This window comes from Oncorhynchus clarkii, chromosome 13 (assembly GCF_045791955.1).
Source record: "Oncorhynchus clarkii lewisi isolate Uvic-CL-2024 chromosome 13, UVic_Ocla_1.0, whole genome shotgun sequence".
In the NCBI taxonomy this organism is placed as follows: domain Eukaryota; kingdom Metazoa; phylum Chordata; class Actinopteri; order Salmoniformes; family Salmonidae; genus Oncorhynchus; species Oncorhynchus clarkii.
In genome coordinates this window covers 1,450,814-1,476,007 of record NC_092159.1, presented here as the reverse complement: position 1 = coordinate 1,476,007, position 25,194 = coordinate 1,450,814, and the positions used below count along the sequence as shown (strand labels likewise).

The 25,194-nt window shown below is 41.8% G+C and overlaps 2 protein-coding genes across 4 annotated transcripts in view; both read right to left on the bottom strand.

The window, feature by feature from the left end:
- LOC139424254 (cytochrome P450 3A27-like) overlaps positions 1–25,194 on the bottom strand; it is a 59,535-nt gene that overhangs the window by 16,521 nt on the left and 17,820 nt on the right. The window contains exons 7-13 of one of the 3 annotated variants that reach the window (XM_071175940.1): positions 24,037–24,185; positions 23,502–23,629; positions 20,525–20,603; positions 17,710–17,870; positions 17,227–17,453; positions 16,851–17,013; positions 2,781–3,759 (exon numbers count right to left, since the gene is read on the bottom strand). In XM_071175940.1, the coding sequence (XP_071032041.1) occupies positions 3,655–3,759; positions 16,851–17,013; positions 17,227–17,453; positions 17,710–17,870; positions 20,525–20,603; positions 23,502–23,629; positions 24,037–24,185 (1,012 nt within the window). In that variant the 3' untranslated portion in view covers positions 2,781–3,654. Of the gene's footprint in view, positions 1–1,732; positions 1,971–2,780; positions 3,760–16,850; positions 17,014–17,226; positions 17,454–17,709; positions 17,871–20,524; positions 20,604–23,501; positions 23,630–24,036; positions 24,186–25,194 lie in introns of those variants that run through there. The other 2 variants (XM_071175939.1, XM_071175938.1) reach the window with 2 other exon arrangements.
- The window catches only part of LOC139424253 (cytochrome P450 3A27-like), a 70,542-nt gene continuing 48,840 nt past the window's right edge, over positions 3,493–25,194 (bottom strand). The window contains exon 14 of the mRNA XM_071175937.1: positions 3,493–3,614. The gene's annotated coding sequence lies outside the window, so the exon portion shown is untranslated. The remainder of the gene's footprint in view (positions 3,615–25,194) is intronic.

Genomic DNA, 25,194 nt, shown 5'->3' with positions numbered 1-25,194 from the left:
ACCATGTTATTTAGTACATAACCATGTTATTCTGCATATAACCATGTTATTCTGTATATAGCCATGTTACTCTGTATATAACCATGTTAATATGTATATGTTATTATGTATATAGCCATGTTACTCTGTATATAGCCATGTTATTATGTATATAGCCATGTTATTCTGTTTTTAACCATGTTATTCTGTATATCAAATCAAATCAAATGTATTTATATAGCCCTTCGTACATCAGCTGATATCTCAAAGTGCTGTACAGAAACCCAGCCTAAAACCCCAAACAGCAAGCAATGCAGGTGTAGAAGCACGGTGGCTAGGAAAAACTCCCTAGAAAGGCCAAAACCTAGGAAGAAACCTAGAGAGGAACCAGGCTATGTGGGGTGGCCAGTCCTCTTCTGGCTGTGCCGGGTGGAGATTATAACAGAACATGGCCAAGATGTTCAAATGTTCATAAATGACCAGCATGGTCGAATAATAGTAAGGCAGAACAGTTGAAACTGGAGCAGCAGCACAGTCAGGTGGACTGGGGACAGCAAGGAGTCATCATAACCATGTTAATCTCTAAATAACCATGCTTTTCTGTGTATAACCATGTTATTTAGTACATAACCATGTTATTCTGTATATAACCATGTTATTCTGTATATAACCATGTTAATCTCTAAATAACCATCCTATTCTGTGTATAACCATGTTATTTAGTACATAACCATGTTATTCTGTATATAACCATGTTATTCTGTATATAACCATGTTAATCTCTAAATAACCATCCTATTCTGTGTATAACCATGTTATTTAGTACATAACCATGTTATTATGTATATAGCCATGTTACTCTTTATATAACCATGTTTATCTGTATATAGCCATGTTACTCTGTATATAACCATGTTTTTCTGTATATAGCCATGTTATTCTGTATATAGCCATGTTAATCTTTATATAGCCATGTTATTCTGTATATTAACATGTTACTATTGTGACACAGCCTGATCTGTTTCACCTGTCTATTGAGCCTTTTCCAGAACATGTGTGGCCATGATACATTTCAGGAAGGTCTGCAAGATGAGTGCACTCTTTATGTGGGTTTGGGTCATCAGACACCATTAGACATGCACCTGTCTGGGGGAGTGGACATGGCTGTTTATTTTGGTAGCAGTGGTATGGTCTAATATATACTGTTGCTATGGTTACACCTCTTGGGATTTTACCAGAACATGAGTGTTCCTTTCAGAGGAGTTAGCAGGATGACATGTACTGGTTATTTCTATGGACTGTTGCTATTGTTACACAACTTGGGATTTTATCAGAACATGAGTGTTCCTTTCAGAGGAGTTAGCAGGATGACATGTACTGGTTATTTCTATGGACTGTTGCTATGTTCCTACATTCACCTGTCCTAGTCGAGAACATGTCTGTATTGTTGAACTATTGCTGTGGCTCTAAAGTTTCCAAGCCCTAAAGTGAAACCAAACTAAACTTAGTGCAAGGCAATAAGATAACGGTGGTTAAATGCCAGATGGAGGACAGCTGTATAAGAAGTGTTTGCCAAGACTGGAAAAGTTGTTGTTTTCAATGAACCAGCTCGCTCGGCTTTTATCATGTCTTAATACAAGTCTATTTGAACTCACAGGCTCCGGAATTTGTGAAATATTATTGACTGATTATTTCCACGACATAAACTACGATGCATGTGACAAATAACATTTGATTTGATGTAAGTCCTTACACTAAAATGAGGGTGATGAGGAGGGCCAGGAGGGTCCAGGTCTCAGCGGAGAAGTATGGCAGAAAACTCATCATCTTTTCCCCCGTTTCGGATTCCTGCTGGTTCTGAAAACAAAGGCTCCGTTTTCTCTCAGGTTCGTTCACTTCTCCGATGTCGACTACCGACCGCTGCTCTTCTCCGTGCTCTGTTTGAGACCGTGCAGGTTGCAAGTGATTATTATATCCTGTCGGAAAAGCACCTGTGTGATGCTAGCTAGAATAAGGTTGAGCAACAATGGAATTTGCGTTTTGCCTTCAAAATAAGAGTCCAATATTGAAACGGATGCAAACAGATACAAATCATGTAATAATGCCATATTTGGATGAGATAATGCTAAACAAGGTTGGAATGTTGTTATATGAATTAAAACAAAGATAATAAGTAGTTCATTTGACACACAAAAAAATTGTTGAAGTCCCACTGTGGCTGTATTAGAATTGCATTGAGGCAGACTTCTACTGCACTTTACAGCATTACCTCTGTATCTTGGGTCCATGAAATGTGAAGAGTTTACACAAATAATTGTGTCATAGCTCATATTGCAGGACTTTAACTGTGGGAAATCACCTCACAAGTACATAGGTAAGAATGTACATTAAAATATGAATGGTCAATAGGCACTATAGGCTGAACTGGGAGGAAATCACCTCACTATGCAATAATGGTAGATAGTAGCTCTATGTGAACTTTGCTCTATTCTCTACACTGTGTTTATGAATGCAGAAAGTACAAGAGCTGTAAAATGTGGACAGTGGATTAATAGTTTGTAATGGGACCTGGGTGGTGTATTTACATCCAACGGCTACACAGGGGCGGTATTGGGATCTGAAAAGAAACGTGTGTGGATGACCAAGTCATAACACTACAATTAGGCCTAGCTGAATGAAATTATAAATACAGTATGTCTTGATAACTAACACAAATCAATCTATATTGATTGTTCTCATGTATATTTGTGTGCGTTTGTGTCTTAAGTTTTGTCTTATGAATAAATACACAGACGACCTTGTTCATTAGTGTGATGATTTTATTGGTTTGTGATGATTAAAGTTAAAACCAAGCAGCTGCAGGGATCATCTCAACAGACAGTAAAGATTATATTTTGGAATGACTGGACAGCAGAACACCCAGAGGAACAGAATGAGAGTACAGTTCTAGAGAACACCAGCTAGAGTTCTACATTCTAGGAGAATTCCAGCCACCAGCCAGTAGTGTGCAGGATCCAGACATGACATCATGCCATGGATTTAATACCCCCTGGTGTCTAACTATAACAAGACATGTACCTCTAATGCATCCATAGTATTACTATCTCTCTTTTATCTGGTGGAAATGGGTTTCTGAGTCCTAATCAAACCAAGCATGAGACTGAGACCAGCATTCAATCCCAGCGCTTTGTAAGCTATGCGCCATTTTAAAGGTAATTTCTGATTGAACTGACATATGCAACATTTATTGTGAATGCAGTTCTTATTATCATATTATATTAAGTAGCCTATTGAATCCCAGCCTGAATATTCAGTAGCCTATAGCAGGGTCAGGATAAGGACTGAATATTCAGTAGCCTATAGCAGGGTCAGGATAAGGACCGAATATTCAGTAGCCGATAGATAGATAGATAGATAGATAGATAGATAGATAGATAGATAGATAGGTAGATAGATAGATAGATAGATAGATAGATAGATAGATAGATTGAAAATTTGGCAGCACGTCCAACCGGCCTCACAACGGCAGACCACATGTAACCACACCAGCTCAGGATCATTAGCGGGGTGAGGGGGCGTGCAGAGAAGAATTTCTGTCTGTAGTAAAGCCCTTTTGTGTGTGGGGAGAGAGAGAGAGAGAGGGGGGTACTGCATTCGGTCATGTTGTTGGACTTGTCAGGTGGCGGTGGTATTGCTAAGGTTGTTGATACGGGACTCCAGCCTCAGTTTGATTGGTCGTTTGGGCATCAGCAAACCCTGCTTGTCCATCTCCAATGGGATCTATAGGGAAAAACAGAACAGAACATAACCCTGGTTGTACATCTCCAACAGGACCTATAGAGAATAAGAGACCATGTAGAACCAGGTGCTGACCATGTTAAACAGGTGCTGACCATGTTAAATAGGTAGTGACCATGTTAAAACAGGTGGTGACCATGTAAAACAGGTGGTGACCATGTTAAAACAGGTCCATGTTAAAACAGGAGATCACCATGTTAAAACAGGTGGTGACCATGTTAAAACAGGAGCTGACCATGTTTAAACAGGTGGTGACCATGTTAAAACAGGTGGTGACCATGTTAAAACAGGTCCATGTTAAAAAAGGAGTTCACCATGTTAAAACAGGTGGTGACCATGTTAAAACAGGTGGTGACCATGTTAAAACAGGTGGTGACCATGTTAAAACAGATGGTGACCATTTTAAAACAGGTCCATGTTAAAACAGGTAGTGACCATGTTAAAACAGGTGGTGACCATGTTAAAACAGGTGGTGACCATGTTAAAACAGGTGGTGACCATGTTAAAACAGGTCCATGTTAAAACAGGTAGTGGCCATGTTAAAACAGGTGGTGACCATGTTAAAACAGGTGGTGAACATGTTAAAACAGGCTCTGACCATGTTAAACAAGAACTGACCATGTTAAAAAAGGTTCTGACCATGTTTAAACAGGTGGTGACCATGCTAAAACAGGTGGTGACCATGTTAAAACAGGTCCATGTTAAAACAGGAGCTGACCATGTTAAAACAGGTGGTGACCATGTTAAAACAGGTCCATGTTAAAACAGGTGGTGACCATGTTAAAACAGGTCCATGTTAAAACAGGTGGTGACCATGTTAAAACAGGCCCATGTTAAAACAGGAGCTGACCATGTTAAAAAAGGTGGTGACCATGTTAAAACAGGTGGTGACCATGTTAAAACAGGTCCATGTTAAAACAGGTAGTGGCCATGTTAAAACAGGTGGTGACCATGTTAAAACAGGTGGTGAACATGTTAAAACAGGCTCTGACCATGTTAAACAAGAACTGACCATGTTAAAAAAGGTTCTGACCATGTTTAAACAGGTGGTGACCATGCTAAAACAGGTGGTGACCATGTTAAAACAGGTCCATGTTAAAACAGGAGCTGACCATGTTAAAACAGGTGGTGACCATGTTAAAACAGGTCCATGTTAAAACAGGTGGTGACCATGTTAAAACAGGTCCATGTTAAAACAGGTGGTGACCATGTTAAAACAGGCCCATGTTAAAACAGGAGCTGACCATGTTAAAAAAGGTGGTGACCATGTTAAAACAGGTGGTGACCATGTTAATACAGGAGGTGACCATGTTAAAACAGGTGGTGACCATGTTAAAACAGGCGGTGACCATGTTAAAACAGGTCCATGTTAAAACAGGTGGTGACCATGTTAAAACAGGTCCATGTTAAAACAGGAGCTGACCATGTTAAAACAGGTGGTGACCATTTTAAAACAGGTAGTGACCATGTTAAAACAGGTGGTGACCATATTAAAACAGGTCCATGTTAAAACAGGTGCTGACCATGTTAAAACAGGCGGTGACCATGTTAAAACAGGAGCTGACCATGTTAAAACATGTGGTGACCATGTTAAAACAGGTGGTGACCATGTTAAAACAGATGGTGACCATTTTAAAACAGGTGGTAACAATGTTAAACAAGAACTGACCATGTTCAAACAGGTTCTGACCATGTTTAAACAGGTGGTGACCATGTTAAAACAGGAGCTGACCATGTTAAAACAGGTGGTGACCATGTTAAAACAGGTGGTGACCATGTTAAAACAGATGGTGACCATTTTAAAACAGGTCCATGTTAAAACAGGTAGTGACCATGTTAAAACAGGTGGTGACCATGTTAAAACAGGAGGTGACCATGTTAAACAGGCTCTGACCATGTTAAACAAGAACTGACCATGTTAAAAAAGGTTCTGACCATGTTCAAACACTTTCTGACCATGTTAAAACAGGTGGTGACCATGTTAAAACAGGTGGTAACCATGTTAAACAAGAACTGACCATGTTCAAACAGGTTCTGACCATGTTTAAACAGGTGGTGACCATGTTAAAACAGGTGGTGACCATGTTAAAACAGGTCCATATTAAAACAGGAGCTGACCATGTTAAAACAGGCGGTGACCATGTTAAAACAGGAGCTGACCATGTTGAAACAGGTGGTGACCATGTTAAAACAGGTCCATGTTAAAACAGGTGGTGACCATGTTAAAACAGGTCCGTGTTAAAACAGGAGCTGACCATGCTAAAAGAGGTGGTGACCAGGTTAAAACAGGCGGTGACCATGTTAAAACAGGCGGTGACCGTGTTAAAACAGGTGGTGACCATGTTAAAACAGGTGGTGACCATGTTAAAACAGGTCCATGTTAAAACAGGTGGTGAACATGTTAAAACAGGTCCATGTTAAAACAGGTCCATGTTAAAACAGGTCCATGTTAAAACAGGTGGTGACCATGTAAAACAGGTGGTGACCATGTTATAACAGGTGGTGACCATGTTAAAACAGGTGGTGACCATGTTAAAACAGGTCCATGTTAAAACAGGTGGTGACCATGTTAAAACAGGTCCATGTTAAAACAGGAGCTGACCATGCTAAAACAGGTGGTGACCAGGTTAAAACAGGCGGTGACCATGTTAAAACAGGCGGTGACCATGTTAAAACAGGCCCATGTTAAAACAGGAGCTGACCATGTTAAAAAAGGTGGTGACCATGTTAAAACAGGTGGTGACCATGTTAATACAGGAGGTGACCATGTTAAAACAGGTGGTGACCATGTTAAAACAGGCGGTGACCATGTTAAAACAGGTCCATGTTAAAACAGGTGGTGACCATGTTAAAACAGGCCCATGTTAAAACAGGAGCTGACCATGTTAAAAAAGGTGGTGACCATGTTAAAACAGGTGGTGACCATGTTAATACAGGAGGTGACCATGTTAAAACAGGTGGTGACCATGTTAAAACAGGCGGTGACCATGTTAAAACAGGTCCATGTTAAAACAGGTGGTGACCATGTTAAAACAGGTCCATGTTAAAACAGGAGCTGACCATGTTAAAACAGGTGGTGACCATTTTAAAACAGGTAGTGACCATGTTAAAACAGGTGGTGACCATGTTAAAACAGGTCCATGTTAAAACAGGTGCTGACCATGTTAAAACAGGCGGTGACCATGTTAAAACAGGAGCTGACCATGTTAAAACATGTGGTGACCATGTTAAAACAGGTGGTGACCATGTTAAAACAGATGGTGACCATTTTAAAACAGGTGGTAACAATGTTAAACAAGAACTGACCATGTTCAAACAGGTTCTGACCATGTTTAAACAGGTGGTGACCATGTTAAAACAGGAGCTGACCATGTTAAAACAGGTGGTGACCATGTTAAAACAGGTGGTGACCATGTTAAAACAGATGGTGACCATTTTAAAACAGGTCCATGTTAAAACAGGTAGTGACCATGTTAAAACAGGTGGTGACCATGTTAAAACAGGAGGTGACCATGTTAAACAGGCTCTGACCATGTTAAACAAGAACTGACCATGTTAAAAAAGGTTCTGACCATGTTCAAACACTTTCTGACCATGTTAAAACAGGTGGTGACCATGTTAAAACAGGTGGTAACCATGTTAAACAAGAACTGACCATGTTCAAACAGGTTCTGACCATGTTTAAACAGGTGGTGACCATGTTAAAACAGGTGGTGACCATGTTAAAACAGGTCCATATTAAAACAGGAGCTGACCATGTTAAAACAGGCGGTGACCATGTTAAAACAGGAGCTGACCATGTTGAAACAGGTGGTGACCATGTTAAAACAGGTCCATGTTAAAACAGGTGGTGACCATGTTAAAACAGGTCCATGTTAAAACAGGAGCTGACCATGCTAAAAGAGGTGGTGACCAGGTTAAAACAGGCGGTGACCATGTTAAAACAGGCGGTGACCGTGTTAAAACAGGTGGTGACCATGTTAAAACAGGTGGTGACCATGTTAAAACAGGTCCATGTTAAAACAGGTGGTGAACATGTTAAAACAGGTCCATGTTAAAACAGGTCCATGTTAAAACAGGTCCATGTTAAAACAGGTGGTGACCATGTAAAACAGGTGGTGACCATGTTATAACAGGTGGTGACCATGTTAAAACAGGTGGTGACCATGTTAAAACAGGTCCATGTTAAAACAGGTGGTGACCATGTTAAAACAGGTCCATGTTAAAACAGGAGCTGACCATGCTAAAACAGGTCCATGTTAAAACAGGTGGTGACCATGTTAAAACAGGCGGTGACCATGTAAAACAGGTGGTGACCATGTACAACAGGTGGTGACCATGTTATAACAGGTGGTGACCATGTTAAAACAGGTGGTGACCATGTTAAAACAGGTGGTGACCATGTTGAACAGGCGGTGACCATGTTAAAACAGGTGGTGACCATGTTAAAACAGGTGTTGACCATGTTAAAACAGGTGGTGACCATGTTAAACAGGCGGTGACCATGTTAAAACAGGTGGTGACCATGTTAAAACAGGTGGTGACCATGTTAAACAGGTGGTGACCATGTTAAAACAGGTGGTGACCATGTTAAAACAGGTGGTGACAATGATAAAACAGGTCCATGTTAAAACAGGTGGTGACCATGTTATAACAGGTGGTGACCATGTTAAAACAGGTGGTGACCATGTTATAACAGGTGGTGACCATGTTTAAACAGGTAGTGACCATGTTAAACAGGTGGTGACCATGTTATAACAGTTGGTGACCATGTTAAAACAGGTGGTGACCATGATAAAACAGGTCCATGTTAAAATAGGTGGTGCCCATGTTAAAACAAGTGGTGACCATGATAAAACAGGTCCATGTTAAAACAGGTGGTGACCATGTTATAACAGGTGGTGACCATGTTAAAACAGGTGGTGACCATGTTATAACAGGTGGTGACCATGTTTAAACAGGTAGTGACCATGTTAAACAGGTGGTGACCATGTTATAACAGTTGGTGACCATGTTAAAACAGGTGGTGACCATATTAAAACAGGTGGTGACCATGATAAAACAGGTCCGTGTTAAAACAGGTCCATGTTAAAACAGGTCCATGTTAAAACAGGTGGTGACCATGTTAAAACAGGTGGTGACCATGTTAAAACAGGCGGTGACCATGTAAAACAGGTGGTGACCATGTAAAACAGGTGGTGACCATGTTAAAACAGGTGGTGACCATGTTAAAACAGGTGGTGACCATGATAAAACAGGTCCATGTTAAAACAGGTGGTGACCATGTTAAACAGGTGGTGACCATGTTATAACAGGTGGTGACCATGTTAAAACAGGTGGTGACCATGTTAAAACAGGCGGTGACCATGTTAAAACAGGTGCATGTTAAAACAGGTCCACGTTAAAACAGGTGCATGTTAAAACAGGTGGTGACTGTGTTAAAACAGTGGTGACCATGTTAAAACAGGTGGTGACCGTGTTAAAACAGGTGGTGACCATGTTAAAACAGGTGGTGACCATGTTAAAACAGTGGTGACCATGTTAAAACAGGTGGTGACCATGTTAAAACAGGTGGTGACCAGGTTAAAACAGGTGGTGACCGTGTTAAAACAGGTGGTGACCATGTTAAAACAGTGGTGACCATGTTAAAACAGGTGGTGACCATGTTAAAACAGGTGGTGACCGTGTTAAAACAGGTGGTGACCATGTTAAAATAGGTGGTGACTGTGTTAAAACAGGTGGTGACTGTGTTAAAACAGGTGTTGACCATGTTAAAACAGGTGGTGACCATGTTAAACAAGAACTGACCATGTTCAAACAGGTTCTGACCATGTTAAAACAGGTGGTGACCATGTTAAAACAGGTGGTGACCATGTTAAAACAGGCGGTGACCATGTTAAAACAGGTGCATGTTAAAACAGGTCCACGTTAAAACAGGTGCATGTTAAAACAGGTGGTGACTGTGTTAAAACAGTGGTGACCATGTTAAAACAGGTGGTGACCGTGTTAAAACAGGTGGTGACCATGTTAAAACAGGTGGTGACCATGTTAAAATAGGTGGTGACTGTGTTAAAACAGGTGGTGACTGTGTTAAAACAGGTGGTGACCATGTTAAAACAGGTGGTGACCATGTTAAACAAGAACTGACCATGTTCAAACAGGTTCTGACCATGTTAAAACAGGTGGTGACCATGTTAAAACAGGTGGTGACCATGTTAAAACAGGTAGTGACTGTGTTAAAACAGGTTCTGACCATGTTAAAACAGGCGGTGACCATGTTAAAACAGGCGGTGACCATGTTAAAACAGGAGTTGACCATGTTAAAACAGGTGGTGACCATCTTAAAACAGGTGGTGACCATGTTAAAACAGGTGGTGACCATGTTAAAACAGGTGGAGACCATGTTAAAACAGGTCAATTTTAAAACAGGTGGTGACCATGTTAAAACAGGTGGTGACCTTGTTAAACAGGTGCAGACCATGTTAAAACAGGTGGTGCCCATGTTAAAACAGGTGGTGACCATGTTAAAAACAGGTGGTGACTGTGTTAAAACAGGTGGTGACCATGTTAAAACAGGTGGTGACCATGTAAAAACAGTGTGACCATGTTAAAACAGGTCCATGCTAAAACAAGTGGTGACCATGTTAAAAACAGGTGGTGCCCATGTTAAAACAGGTGGTGCCCATGTTAAAACAGGTGGTGACCACGTTAAAAACAGGTAGTGACCATGTTAAAACAGTGTGACCATGTTAAAACAGGTGGTGACCATGTAAAAACAGTGTGACCATGTTAAAACAGGTCCATGCTAAAACAAGTGGTGACCATGTTAAAACAGTGGTGACCATGTTAAAACAGGTGGTGACCATGTAAAACAGGGTCTGACCATGTTAAAACAGGTGGTGACAATGTTAAAACAGGCGGTGACCATGTTAAAACAGGAGCTGACCATGTTAAAACAGGCGGTGACCATGTTAAAACAGGAGCTGACCATGTTGAAACAGGTGGTGACCATGTTAAAACAGGTCCATGTTAAAACAGGTGGTGACCATGTTAAAACAGGTCCGTGTTAAAACAGGAGCTGACCATGCTAAAAGAGGTGGTGACCAGGTTAAAACAGGCGGTGACCATGTTAAAACAGGCGGTGACCGTGTTAAAACAGGTGGTGACCATGTTAAAACAGGTGGTGACCATGTTAAAACAGGTCCATGTTAAAACAGGTGGTGAACATGTTAAAACAGGTCCATGTTAAAACAGGTCCATGTTAAAACAGGTCCATGTTAAAACAGGTGGTGACCATGTAAAACAGGTGGTGACCATGTTATAACAGGTGGTGACCATGTTAAAACAGGTGGTGACCATGTTAAAACAGGTCCATGTTAAAACAGGTGGTGACCATGTTAAAACAGGTCCATGTTAAAACAGGAGCTGACCATGCTAAAACAGGTGGTGACCAGGTTAAAACAGGCGGTGACCATGTTAAAACAGGCGGTGACCATGTTAAAACAGGCCCATGTTAAAACAGGAGCTGACCATGTTAAAAAAGGTGGTGACCATGTTAAAACAGGTGGTGACCATGTTAATACAGGAGGTGACCATGTTAAAACAGGTGGTGACCATGTTAAAACAGGCGGTGACCATGTTAAAACAGGTCCATGTTAAAACAGGTGGTGACCATGTTAAAACAGGCCCATGTTAAAACAGGAGCTGACCATGTTAAAAAAGGTGGTGACCATGTTAAAACAGGTGGTGACCATGTTAATACAGGAGGTGACCATGTTAAAACAGGTGGTGACCATGTTAAAACAGGCGGTGACCATGTTAAAACAGGTCCATGTTAAAACAGGTGGTGACCATGTTAAAACAGGTCCATGTTAAAACAGGAGCTGACCATGTTAAAACAGGTGGTGACCATTTTAAAACAGGTAGTGACCATGTTAAAACAGGTGGTGACCATGTTAAAACAGGTCCATGTTAAAACAGGTGCTGACCATGTTAAAACAGGCGGTGACCATGTTAAAACAGGAGCTGACCATGTTAAAACATGTGGTGACCATGTTAAAACAGGTGGTGACCATGTTAAAACAGATGGTGACCATTTTAAAACAGGTGGTAACAATGTTAAACAAGAACTGACCATGTTCAAACAGGTTCTGACCATGTTTAAACAGGTGGTGACCATGTTAAAACAGGAGCTGACCATGTTAAAACAGGTGGTGACCATGTTAAAACAGGTGGTGACCATGTTAAAACAGATGGTGACCATTTTAAAACAGGTCCATGTTAAAACAGGTAGTGACCATGTTAAAACAGGTGGTGACCATGTTAAAACAGGAGGTGACCATGTTAAACAGGCTCTGACCATGTTAAACAAGAACTGACCATGTTAAAAAAGGTTCTGACCATGTTCAAACACTTTCTGACCATGTTAAAACAGGTGGTGACCATGTTAAAACAGGTGGTAACCATGTTAAACAAGAACTGACCATGTTCAAACAGGTTCTGACCATGTTTAAACAGGTGGTGACCATGTTAAAACAGGTGGTGACCATGTTAAAACAGGTCCATATTAAAACAGGAGCTGACCATGTTAAAACAGGCGGTGACCATGTTAAAACAGGAGCTGACCATGTTGAAACAGGTGGTGACCATGTTAAAACAGGTCCATGTTAAAACAGGTGGTGACCATGTTAAAACAGGTCCATGTTAAAACAGGAGCTGACCATGCTAAAAGAGGTGGTGACCAGGTTAAAACAGGCGGTGACCATGTTAAAACAGGCGGTGACCGTGTTAAAACAGGTGGTGACCATGTTAAAACAGGTGGTGACCATGTTAAAACAGGTCCATGTTAAAACAGGTGGTGAACATGTTAAAACAGGTCCATGTTAAAACAGGTCCATGTTAAAACAGGTCCATGTTAAAACAGGTGGTGACCATGTAAAACAGGTGGTGACCATGTTATAACAGGTGGTGACCATGTTAAAACAGGTGGTGACCATGTTAAAACAGGTCCATGTTAAAACAGGTGGTGACCATGTTAAAACAGGTCCATGTTAAAACAGGAGCTGACCATGCTAAAACAGGTCCATGTTAAAACAGGTGGTGACCATGTTAAAACAGGCGGTGACCATGTAAAACAGGTGGTGACCATGTACAACAGGTGGTGACCATGTTATAACAGGTGGTGACCATGTTAAAACAGGTGGTGACCATGTTAAAACAGGTGGTGACCATGTTGAACAGGCGGTGACCATGTTAAAACAGGTGGTGACCATGTTAAAACAGGTGTTGACCATGTTAAAACAGGTGGTGACCATGTTAAACAGGCGGTGACCATGTTAAAACAGGTGGTGACCATGTTAAAACAGGTGGTGACCATGTTAAACAGGTGGTGACCATGTTAAAACAGGTGGTGACCATGTTAAAACAGGTGGTGACAATGATAAAACAGGTCCATGTTAAAACAGGTGGTGACCATGTTATAACAGGTGGTGACCATGTTAAAACAGGTGGTGACCATGTTATAACAGGTGGTGACCATGTTTAAACAGGTAGTGACCATGTTAAACAGGTGGTGACCATGTTATAACAGTTGGTGACCATGTTAAAACAGGTGGTGACCATGATAAAACAGGTCCATGTTAAAATAGGTGGTGCCCATGTTAAAACAAGTGGTGACCATGATAAAACAGGTCCATGTTAAAACAGGTGGTGACCATGTTATAACAGGTGGTGACCATGTTAAAACAGGTGGTGACCATGTTATAACAGGTGGTGACCATGTTTAAACAGGTAGTGACCATGTTAAACAGGTGGTGACCATGTTATAACAGTTGGTGACCATGTTAAAACAGGTGGTGACCATATTAAAACAGGTGGTGACCATGATAAAACAGGTCCGTGTTAAAACAGGTCCATGTTAAAACAGGTCCATGTTAAAACAGGTGGTGACCATGTTAAAACAGGTGGTGACCATGTTAAAACAGGCGGTGACCATGTAAAACAGGTGGTGACCATGTAAAACAGGTGGTGACCATGTTAAAACAGGTGGTGACCATGTTAAAACAGGTGGTGACCATGATAAAACAGGTCCATGTTAAAACAGGTGGTGACCATGTTAAACAGGTGGTGACCATGTTATAACAGGTGGTGACCATGTTAAAACAGGTGGTGACCATGTTAAAACAGGCGGTGACCATGTTAAAACAGGTGCATGTTAAAACAGGTCCACGTTAAAACAGGTGCATGTTAAAACAGGTGGTGACTGTGTTAAAACAGTGGTGACCATGTTAAAACAGGTGGTGACCGTGTTAAAACAGGTGGTGACCATGTTAAAACAGGTGGTGACCATGTTAAAACAGTGGTGACCATGTTAAAACAGGTGGTGACCATGTTAAAACAGGTGGTGACCAGGTTAAAACAGGTGGTGACCGTGTTAAAACAGGTGGTGACCATGTTAAAACAGTGGTGACCATGTTAAAACAGGTGGTGACCATGTTAAAACAGGTGGTGACCGTGTTAAAACAGGTGGTGACCATGTTAAAATAGGTGGTGACTGTGTTAAAACAGGTGGTGACTGTGTTAAAACAGGTGTTGACCATGTTAAAACAGGTGGTGACCATGTTAAACAAGAACTGACCATGTTCAAACAGGTTCTGACCATGTTAAAACAGGTGGTGACCATGTTAAAACAGGTGGTGACCATGTTAAAACAGGCGGTGACCATGTTAAAACAGGTGCATGTTAAAACAGGTCCACGTTAAAACAGGTGCATGTTAAAACAGGTGGTGACTGTGTTAAAACAGTGGTGACCATGTTAAAACAGGTGGTGACCGTGTTAAAACAGGTGGTGACCATGTTAAAACAGGTGGTGACCATGTTAAAATAGGTGGTGACTGTGTTAAAACAGGTGGTGACTGTGTTAAAACAGGTGGTGACCATGTTAAAACAGGTGGTGACCATGTTAAACAAGAACTGACCATGTTCAAACAGGTTCTGACCATGTTAAAACAGGTGGTGACCATGTTAAAACAGGTGGTGACCATGTTAAAACAGGTAGTGACTGTGTTAAAACAGGTTCTGACCATGTTAAAACAGGCGGTGACCATGTTAAAACAGGCGGTGACCATGTTAAAACAGGAGTTGACCATGTTAAAACAGGTGGTGACCATCTTAAAACAGGTGGTGACCATGTTAAAACAGGTGGTGACCATGTTAAAACAGGTGGAGACCATGTTAAAACAGGTCAATTTTAAAACAGGTGGTGACCATGTTAAAACAGGTGGTGACCTTGTTAAACAGGTGCAGACCATGTTAAAACAGGTGGTGCCCATGTTAAAACAGGTGGTGACCATGTTAAAAACAGGTGGTGACTGTGTTAAAACAGGTGGTGACCATGTTAAAACAGGTGGTGACCATGTAAAAACAGTGTGACCATGTTAAAACAGGTCCATGCTAAAACAAGTGGTGACCATGTTAAAAACAGGTGGTGCCCATGTTAAAACAGGTGGTGCCCATGTTAAAACAGGTGGTGACCACGTTAAAAACAGGTAGTGACCATGTTAAAACAGTGTGACCATGTTAAAACAGGTGGTGACCATGTAAAAACAGTGTGACCATGTTAAAACAGGTCCATGCTAAAACAAGTGGTGACCATGTTAAAACAGTGGTGACCATGTTAAAACAGGTGGTGACCATGTAAAACAGGGTCTGACCATGTTAAAACAGGTGGTGACAATGTTAAAACAGGCGGTGACCATGTTAAAACAGGAGCTGACCATCTTAAAACAGGTGGTGATCATGTTAAAACAGTGGTGACCATGTTAAAACAGTGGTGACCGTGTTAAAACAGGTGGTGACTGTGTTAAAACAGGTGGTGACCATGTTAAAACAGGTGGTGACTGTGTTAAAACAGGTGGTGACCATGTTAAAACAGGTGGTGACCATGTTAAAACCGGTTGGTGACCATGTTAAAACAGGTGGTGACCATGTTAAAACAGGTGGTGACCATGATAAAACAGGTCCATGCTAAAACAAGTGGTGACCATGTTAAAACAGTGGTGGCAATGTTAAAACAGGTGGTGACCATGATAAAACGGGTCCATGTAAAAAACAGGTGGTGACCATGTTAAAACAGGTGGTGACCATATTAAAACAGGATGTGACCATGTTAAAACAGGTGGTGACCATGTTAAAACAGGTGGTGACAATGCTAAAACAGGCGGTGACCATGTTAAAACAGGTGGTGACCATGCTAAAACAGGTGCGAACCATGTTAAAACAGGTCCATGTTAAAACAGGTGGTGACCATGTTAAAACAGGTGGTGACCATGTTAAAACAGGTCCATGTTAAAACAGGTGGTGACCATGTTAAAACAGGTCCATGTTAAAACAGTTGGTGACCATGTTAAAACAGGTGCTGAGCATGTTAAAACAGGTGTTGACCATGTTAAAACAGGCGCTGACCGTGTTAAAACAGGTGGCGACCATGTTAAAGCAGGTGGTGACCATGTTAAAACAGGTGGTGACCATGTTAAAACAGGTGGTGACCATGTTAAAACAGGTCCATGTTAAAACAGGTGGTCCCCATGTTAAAACAGGTGCTGACCATGTTAAAACAGGTGTTGACCATGTTAAAACAGGTGCTGACCATGTTAAAACAGGTGTTGACCATGTTAAAACAGGTGGTGACCATGTTAAAACAGGTCCATGTTAAAACAGGTGGTGACCATGTTAAAACAGGTGTTGACCATGTTAAAACAGGTGCTGACCATGTTAAAACAGGTGTTGACCATGTTAAAACAGGTGCTGACCATGTTAAAACAGGTGTTGACCATGTTAAAACAGGTGCTGACCATGTTAAAACAGGTGTTGACCATGTTAAAACAGGTGCTGACCATGTTAAAACAGGTGTTGACCATGTTAAAACAGGTGGTGACCATGTTAAAACAGGTGGTGACCATGTTAAAACAGGTCCATGTTAAAACAGGTCCATGGTAAAACAGGTGGTGACCATGCTGAAACAGATACTGATGTTTGTTGATGTCATATTCTGTCTGCTCAGGTGAGCGTCTCACCTCGGTCTCGTCGCAGACGGAGAAAGTGAAACTCTGGAGGATCTCGACCATGGCCAGTTTGATCATGATCAGGGCGAAGCGCATCCCGATACAGTTCCTGGGCCCCGCCCCAAATGGCATGTACGTGTACGGATCAATAGTCTCCTTGTTCTCCTTACTGAACCTGGACAGGGGGAGGGCAGACACATTCCACATTGTATTGTAGTTGATTTGTGGTTGTGGTTCAGAAACATTTCACATTGTATGATGATATAATGATGCACTGTAGTTAAGTTGTAGCAAAATGTATTAATGATCTTGTGTTTGTATTTTCGTTGTATTATGGTTATGTTATGGTTGTGTTATGGTTGGATTGTGGTTACGGTGCGGTCAGTACCTCTCTGGTTTGAACTCCTCAGGGTCGGACCAGATCTCTGGGTCACGATGGAGGGTCCACGTGGGAACCAGGACAATGCAGTCTTTGGGGATGACGATGCCGTTGATCTCCACCGTCTTCTTGGCGACCCTCTCCAGTCGCAGCATGACGGGGTACAGTCTCAGAGACTCGTTCAACACACAGTCCAAATAGTCCATCTGCATCAGAGCTTCGTACTGGATTGGAGCCTGCACCGTGGTTACACACACATCAGTACCTCACCCCATCTGACTCCGGGGATACACACACACATCAGTACCTCACCACATCTGGCACCCACACAGTATCTATCTCCTCCTGCAGTTTGGTCATGGTGTGGGGGTTACCTTGTTGGAGAACACAGTATCTATCTCCTCCTGCAGTTTGGTCATGGTGTGGGGGTTACCTTGTTGGGGACCACAGTATCTACCTCCTCCTGCAGTTTGGTCATGGTGTGGGGGTTACCTTGTTGGGGAACACAGTATCAATCTCCTCCTGCAGTTTGGTCATGGTGTGGGGATTTGTTGCCAGGTTATAGGCCAGGAAACTCATAGTACTGCTGCTGGTCTCGTAGCCGGCGAAGATGAAGATCATGGCTTGAGACAAGATCTCATGATCAGTCAGTCCTGTGGAGGGAGAGAGGGAGCAGAGAGGAGGGAATAGTTTGTAACAGGTGTGTATTTGTTACAGTAGTTTATAGGTGTGTATTCGTAACAGTAGATTACAGGTGTGTGTTTGTAACAGTTGTGTGTTTGTAGCTGTAGTTTATGTGTGTGTTTGTAACAGGTGTGTGTTTGTAACATTAGTTAAATTAACAGGTGTGTGGTTGTAACAGTAGTTTAAAGGTGTGTGTTTGTAACATTAGTTACATTAACAGGTTTGTGGTTGTAACAGTAGTTTAAAGGTGTGTGTTTGTGTTTGTAACAGGTGTGTAATGTTACGGTTAGACGTGCGGGGCGCCTCGACAACATCCTGTGAAATTCCAGAGCGCGAAATTCAAACTACAGTATTTTAAATATCATTCATATTCAACATTCATTAAAATACAAGTGAAATACAAACTACAGTATTATAAATATCTAACATTCATTAAAATATAAGTGCAATACATCAGAATAAAGCTTAACTTCTTGTTAATTCAGCCGCTGTGTCAGATTTCAAAAAGGCTTTACGGCGAAAGCTCACCATGTGAGGACAGCATACAAATGCATGAAAGTCAGAAATAGACATGACATGAAAGTCAGAAATAGATATAATAAATGCCTTACCTTTGAAGATCTTCTTCTGTTTGCACTCCAAAAGGTCCCGGTCACATCACAAATGGTCCTTTTGTTTCATAAAGTTATTTTTTATATCCATAAAAACTCAGTTTGGCTGGCTCACTTCATTCAATAATCCACCGGTTTCCCTCCTTCAAAATGAATCCCAAACGTTACTAATAAACGTATCTAAACAAGTCAAACAACGTTTATAATCCAACCTTAGGTACCCTAATACGTAAAAAAATGATACATTTTAAGACGGAGAATCGTTATTATCTTTACCGGAGATAAACAGAAAGAACGCGCTCTCGTCCATGCGCATGGTAACACTACAGCCAAAACGGGACCCACTACTACTGTTACCTCATCTAGCCAAATTACAAAAAACAGCCTGAAACTCTTTCTAAAGACTGTTGACATCTAGTGGAAGTCCTAGGAACTGCAATCTGGGAGGATTTGGCCTTATAATAAAAGTGACAGTCCTTGAAAATAGTGGTAGAATTTGTTTGAGGGGGGAGGGGGGTTGGTTCATCCTCGGGGTTACCATTTCAGTTCTGTTATACCCACAGACATTATTTTAACAGTTGTAGAAACTTTAGAGTGTTTTTTTTAATCCAAATCTACCAATGTTATGCATATCCCAGCTTATGGGCCTGAGTAACAGGGAGTTTACTTTGGGCTCCCTTTTCATCCGGAGGCCCCCTACCCAAGAGGTTAAGCTGCCCCCATAAAGGATACTTTGGATGACTACTGTTGTTTTTCTTCCGGAATCACATTGTAAATAAACACCCAGAAGACCTTTTGCGGCTCCGCCATCATTATATTTGATAGAGGTCAGGTTTTTCAATTTAGACTTCTAGCTCTACTCTACGTGACATTTTTGTAACAGGTGTGTGTTTGTAACAGTAGTTTACAGGTGTGTGTTGGTAATTGAAGTTTACAGGTGTGTGTTTGTAACAGGTATGTGTTTGTAACATGTGTGTGTTTGTAACAGGTGTGTGTTTGTAACAGTAGTGTAAAGGTGTGTGCTGGTAACAGTAGTTTACAGGTGTGTGTTTGTAACAGGTGTGTGTTTGTAACAGTAGTTTATAGGTGTGTGTTTGTAACAGGTGTGTGGTTGTAACAGGTGTGTGTTTGTAACAGGTGTGTGTTTTTAACAGGTGTGTGTTTGTAACAGGTGTGTGTTTTTAACAGGTGTGTGTTTGTAACAGTAGTTTATAGGTGTGTGTTTGTAACAGGTGTGTGGTTGTGACAGGTGTGTGTTTGTAACAGGTGTGTGGTTGTAACAGGTGTGTGTTTGTAACAGGTGTGTGTTTTTAACAGGTGTGTGTTTGTATCAGTAGTTTAAAACCTCACTAGGGTAAGTGGGACGCTAGCGTCCCACCTGGCCAACGTCCAGTGAAATTGCAGAGCGCCAAATTCAAAAACAGAAATACCCAATATAAAAATTCATAAAACATACAAGTGTTATACATAGGTTTAAGGATTAACTTCTTGTTAGTCCAACCACGATGTCAGATTTCAAAAAGGCTTTATGGCTAAAGCATACCATGCGATTATCTGAGAAGAGCGCCCAGCTGACAAATCATAACAAACAGTAACCAGCCAAGTAGAAGAGTTACACAAGTCAGAAATAGAGATAAAATGAATCACTTACCTTTGATGATCTTCATATGGTTGCACGCAGAAGACATTCTTTTACTCAATAAACAGTAGTTTACAGGTGTTTGTTTGTAACAGTAGTTACAGGTGTGTGTTTGTAACAGTAGTTTACAGGTGTGTGTTTGTAACATTAGTTTACAGGTGTGTGTTCTTAACAGTAGTTTACAGGTGTGTGTTTGTAACAGTAGTTTACAGGTGTTTGTTTGTAACAGTAGTTTACAGGTGTGTGTTTGTAACAGGTGTGTGTTCTTAACATTAGTTTACAGGTGTGTGTTTGTAACAGGTGTGTGTTCTTAACATTAGTTTACAGGTGTGTGTTTGTAACAGTAGTTAACAGGTGTTTGTTCGGCAGGTACCTTTAGTCGGTTCCCCTCCTGTCTTCGTGTCATTGCCTTTCTGAGAGTCGATCATCAGTTGTAAGAAATCCACCCGACTCTGCGAGCAGAATGAATTTAGGTCAAATATGTCCAATCACAGCCAACACAAACAGATTTTACTGGATCTGGTCCAATCCCAGCCAACACAAACAGATTCTACTGGATCTGGTCCAATCACAACCAACAGATATTTGGTTCACCGACTACTTCACAGACAGAGTTCAGTGTGTCAAATCGGAGGGCCTGTTGTCCTTTCCTCTGGCAGTCTCTATGGGGGTACCACAGGGTTCAATTCTTTGGCCAACTCTTTTCTCTGTATATATCAACGATGTCGCTCTTGCTGCGGGTTATTCCCTGATCCACCTCTATGCAGACGACACTATTCTGTATACATCTCGCCCTTCTTTGGACACTGTGTTAACTAACCTCCAAATGAGCTTCAATGCCATACAACACTCCTTCCTTGGCCTCCAACTGCTCTTAAATGCTAGTAAAACCAAATGCATGCTTTTCAACCGTTCGCTGCCCGCACACGCCCGCCTGACTAGCATCACTACTCTGTACGGTTCCTACCTAGAATACTTGGACAACGACAAATACCAAGGTGTCTGGCTAGACTGTAAACTCTCCTTCCAGACTCAAATCAAACATCTCCAATCCAAAATCAAATCTAGAATCAGCTTCCTATTTCGCAACAAAGCCTCCTTCATTCACGCCGCCAAACTTACCCTCGTAAAACTGATTATCCTACCGATCCTCGACTTCGGTGATGCCATCTACAAAATAGCTTCCAATACTCTACTCAGCTAATTGGATGTAGTCTATCACAGTGCCATCCGTTTTGTTACCATAGCCCCTTATACCACCCACCACTTCGACCTGTATGCTCTAGTAGGCTGGCCCTCTCTACATATTCGTCGCCAGACCCACTGGTTCCAGGTTATCTATAATTCTATGCTAGGTAAAGCTCCGCCTTATCTCAGCTCACTGGTCACGATAACAACACCCACTCGTAGCACGCGATCCAGCAGGTATATCTCTCTCGTCATCCCCAAAGCCAACACCAACTTTGGCCGCCTTTCCTTCCAGTTCTCTGCTGCCAGTGACTGGAACGAATTGCAAAAATCGCTGAAGCTGGAGACTTACATTTTCCTCACTAACTTTAAACATCAGCAATCTGAGCAGCTAACCGATCGCTGCAGCTGTACATAGTCCATCTGTAAATAACCCACCCAATCTACCTACCTCATCCCCATCTTGTTTTTATTTTTGCACACCAGTATTTCTACTTGCACATCATCATCTGCTCATCTATCACTCCAGTGTTAATCTGCTAAATTGTAATTACTTCGCTACTGTGGCCTATTTATTGCCTTACCTCCTCATGCCATTTGCACACACTGTATATAGACTTTCTCTTTTTCTATTGTGTTATTGACTGTACACTTGTTTATTCAATATGTAACTCTGTGTTGTTTTTTGTGTCGCACTGCTTTGCTTTATCTTGGCCAGTTTGCAGTTGTAAATGAGAACTTGTTCTCAACTGGCATTTTTAAAAAGATGGGGAGAGGTCGCGCCATAATAAAGAGATGCTCCGCTTTTTTGACACCCAAAAAGCAAGTTCTGCAGGTTCTAGTTTAGTCTAATCTGTGGTCTAGTGCTGCAAGGAAAGACCTAGTTAAGCTGCAGCTGGTCCAGAACAGAGCGGCACGTTTTGCTCTTAATTGTAATCAGAGGGCTGATATAAATACTATGCATGCCAGTCTCTCTTGGCTAAGAGTTGAGGAGAGACTGACTGCATCACTTTTGATAAGAAACAATGTGTTAAAAATCCCAAATTGTTTGCATAGTCAACTTACACAGAGCTCTGACAAACACACTTGTCCCACCAGACATGCCACCAGGGATCTTTTCATCGTCCCCAAATCCAGAACAAATTCAAGAAAATGTACAGAATTATATAGAGCCCTTGTTGCATGGAACTTCCTTCCATCTCATATTGCTCAAATAAACAGCAAACCTGGTTTCAAAAAACAGATAAAGCAACACCTCACAGCACAACGCCTCTCCCCTATTTGACCTAGACAGTTTGTGTATATGCATTGATATGTAGACTACGTGTGCCTTTTTAAAATGTATGTAGTTCTGTCCTTGCCTCATAATGTTCTGTTTTATGTGGACCCCAGGAAGAGTAGCTGCTGCTTTTGCAACATCTAATTGTTTTATTTAACTAGGCAAGTCAGTCAAGACCAAATTCTAATTTTCAATGACGGCCTACCAGGGAACATTGGGTTAACTGCCTTGTTCAGGTGGAAAAGGATAGATTTTTACCTTGTCAGCTCAGGGACTCGATCTTGCAACCTTTCGGTTTCTAGTCCAACACTCTAACTACTAGGCTACCTGCCTCCCCATGGGGAGCTTAATAAAATACAAAATACAAAAACATGCAAAACACAATCAGATTCTAATGGATCTGGTCCAATCACAACCAAGACAATCAGATTCTAATGGATCTGGTCCAATCACAACCAAGACAAACAGATTCTACTGGATCTCGTCCAATCACAACCAACACAAACAGATTCTAATGGATCTGGTCCAATCACAACCAAGACAATCAGATTCTAATGGATCTGGTCCAATCACAACCAAGACAAACAGATTCTACTGGATCTCGTCCAATCACAACCAAGACCATCAGATTCTAATGGATCTGGTCCAATCACAACCAACACAAACAGATTCTAATATGACTGTAGATTTTTGGGTCCAAATAATAGTGTTTTTAAATTGCGACATGATATCGATATAGACATTCCATATTGGTCCCCATCACTAGTTACATTTCATAGTTATATAATAAGTAAATACAGAATATTACAGTACAAATACAAATGTACAGATGAAAATATCAATATAACAATCATATACAAATATAAATATAAAACAAGTTTACAGTTGAGTTCCCAGTGTCACGTCCAGATTTGATCTTAGCCAGCGAGGCGTAAAAGAAGTCTGTCACCGCAGCTGGGAAGAAAGAAAACTTCATCTTCTCCAAGATAGGACCTATGAAGGGAAACAAAACTGGAGAAGGAGAGGAGAGGAGTATGAGAGGAGGACGGGAGAGGAGAGGAGAATAGGAGAATAGGAGAGGAGAGGAGAATAGGAGAGGAGATGAGGAGAGGAGAGGAGTATGAGAGGAGAAAGGGAGGGGAGAGGAGAATAGGAGAATAGGAGAGGAGAATAGGAGAGGAGAATAGGAGAGGAGTATGAGAGGAGAAAGGGAGGGGAGAGGAGAATAGGAGAGGAGAAGAGGAGAGGAGATGAGGAGGAGGGGAGAGGAGGGGAGGATGGGAGAAGAGGAGAGCAGAGGAGGACAGGAGAGGCGAAGAGCAGAAGTAAGGTGGAGAGGAACGTTTTATAGAAAGGTGTACAACTGCATATGATTAAAAAGTTCAACTTTGTGTCCGTTTGTCTGTGTGTGGTCTCACCGAATAGGAGCAACAGTGGGTTGAACAGGTCGAACTTGGTCATCTTCTTGACGTTGGAGACGAAGGGGTCTGAAGGGTTGTTCAGAGAGTCAATGTCCACACTGAAAGCTGTGCTGGTGACCACATCCATACTGTAGGGCCCAAAGAACCTGCAACACAACCACAACTACTGACCACCAACCACACAACTACTGACCACACAACTACTGACCACACAAATACTGACCACAACTAGAGACCACAACTAGTCACCACCAACTACTGACCACATGTACCGGCCACACCTACTAACCACACACATAATGACCACACCTACTGACCACACACACAATGACCACAAATACTGACCACAACCACACAAATACTGACCACAACCACACAACTACTGACCACACAACTACTGACCACACAACTACTGACCACAACTACTGACCACACCGCGGCGGAAGGTAGCCTAGTGGTTAGAGCATTGGGCCAGGAATCGAAAGGTTTCTAAATCGAATCCCCAAGATTACAAGGTAAAAATATCTTGTTTTGCCCCGGAACAAGGCAGTTAACCCTCTGTTCCTAGGCTGTCATTTGTTCTTAACTGTTGAAAAAAATAAAGCTTAAATAAAAATAAACACATACTGACCCCCAACTACTGACCACAACCACACAACTGCTGACCACAACCACACAACTACTGACCACAACCACATACCTACTGACCACAACCACACAACTGCTGACCACAACCACAGAACTACTGACCACAACTACTGACCACAACCACACAACTGCTGACCACAACCACACAACTACTGACCACAACCACATACCTACTGACCACAACCACACAACTGCTGACCACAACCACAGAACTACTGACCACAACCACACACCTACTGACCACAACCACACAACTACTGACCACAACCACAGAACTACTGACCACAACCACACACCTACTGACCACAACCACACAACTACTGACCACAACCACACAACTACTGACCACAACTACTGACCACATCCACTGACCACAACCACACAACTACTGACCACAACCACACAACTACTGACCACAACCACACAACTACTGACCACAACTACTGAACACAACCACACAACCACTGACCACAACCACACAACTACTGACCACCAACTACCAACCAC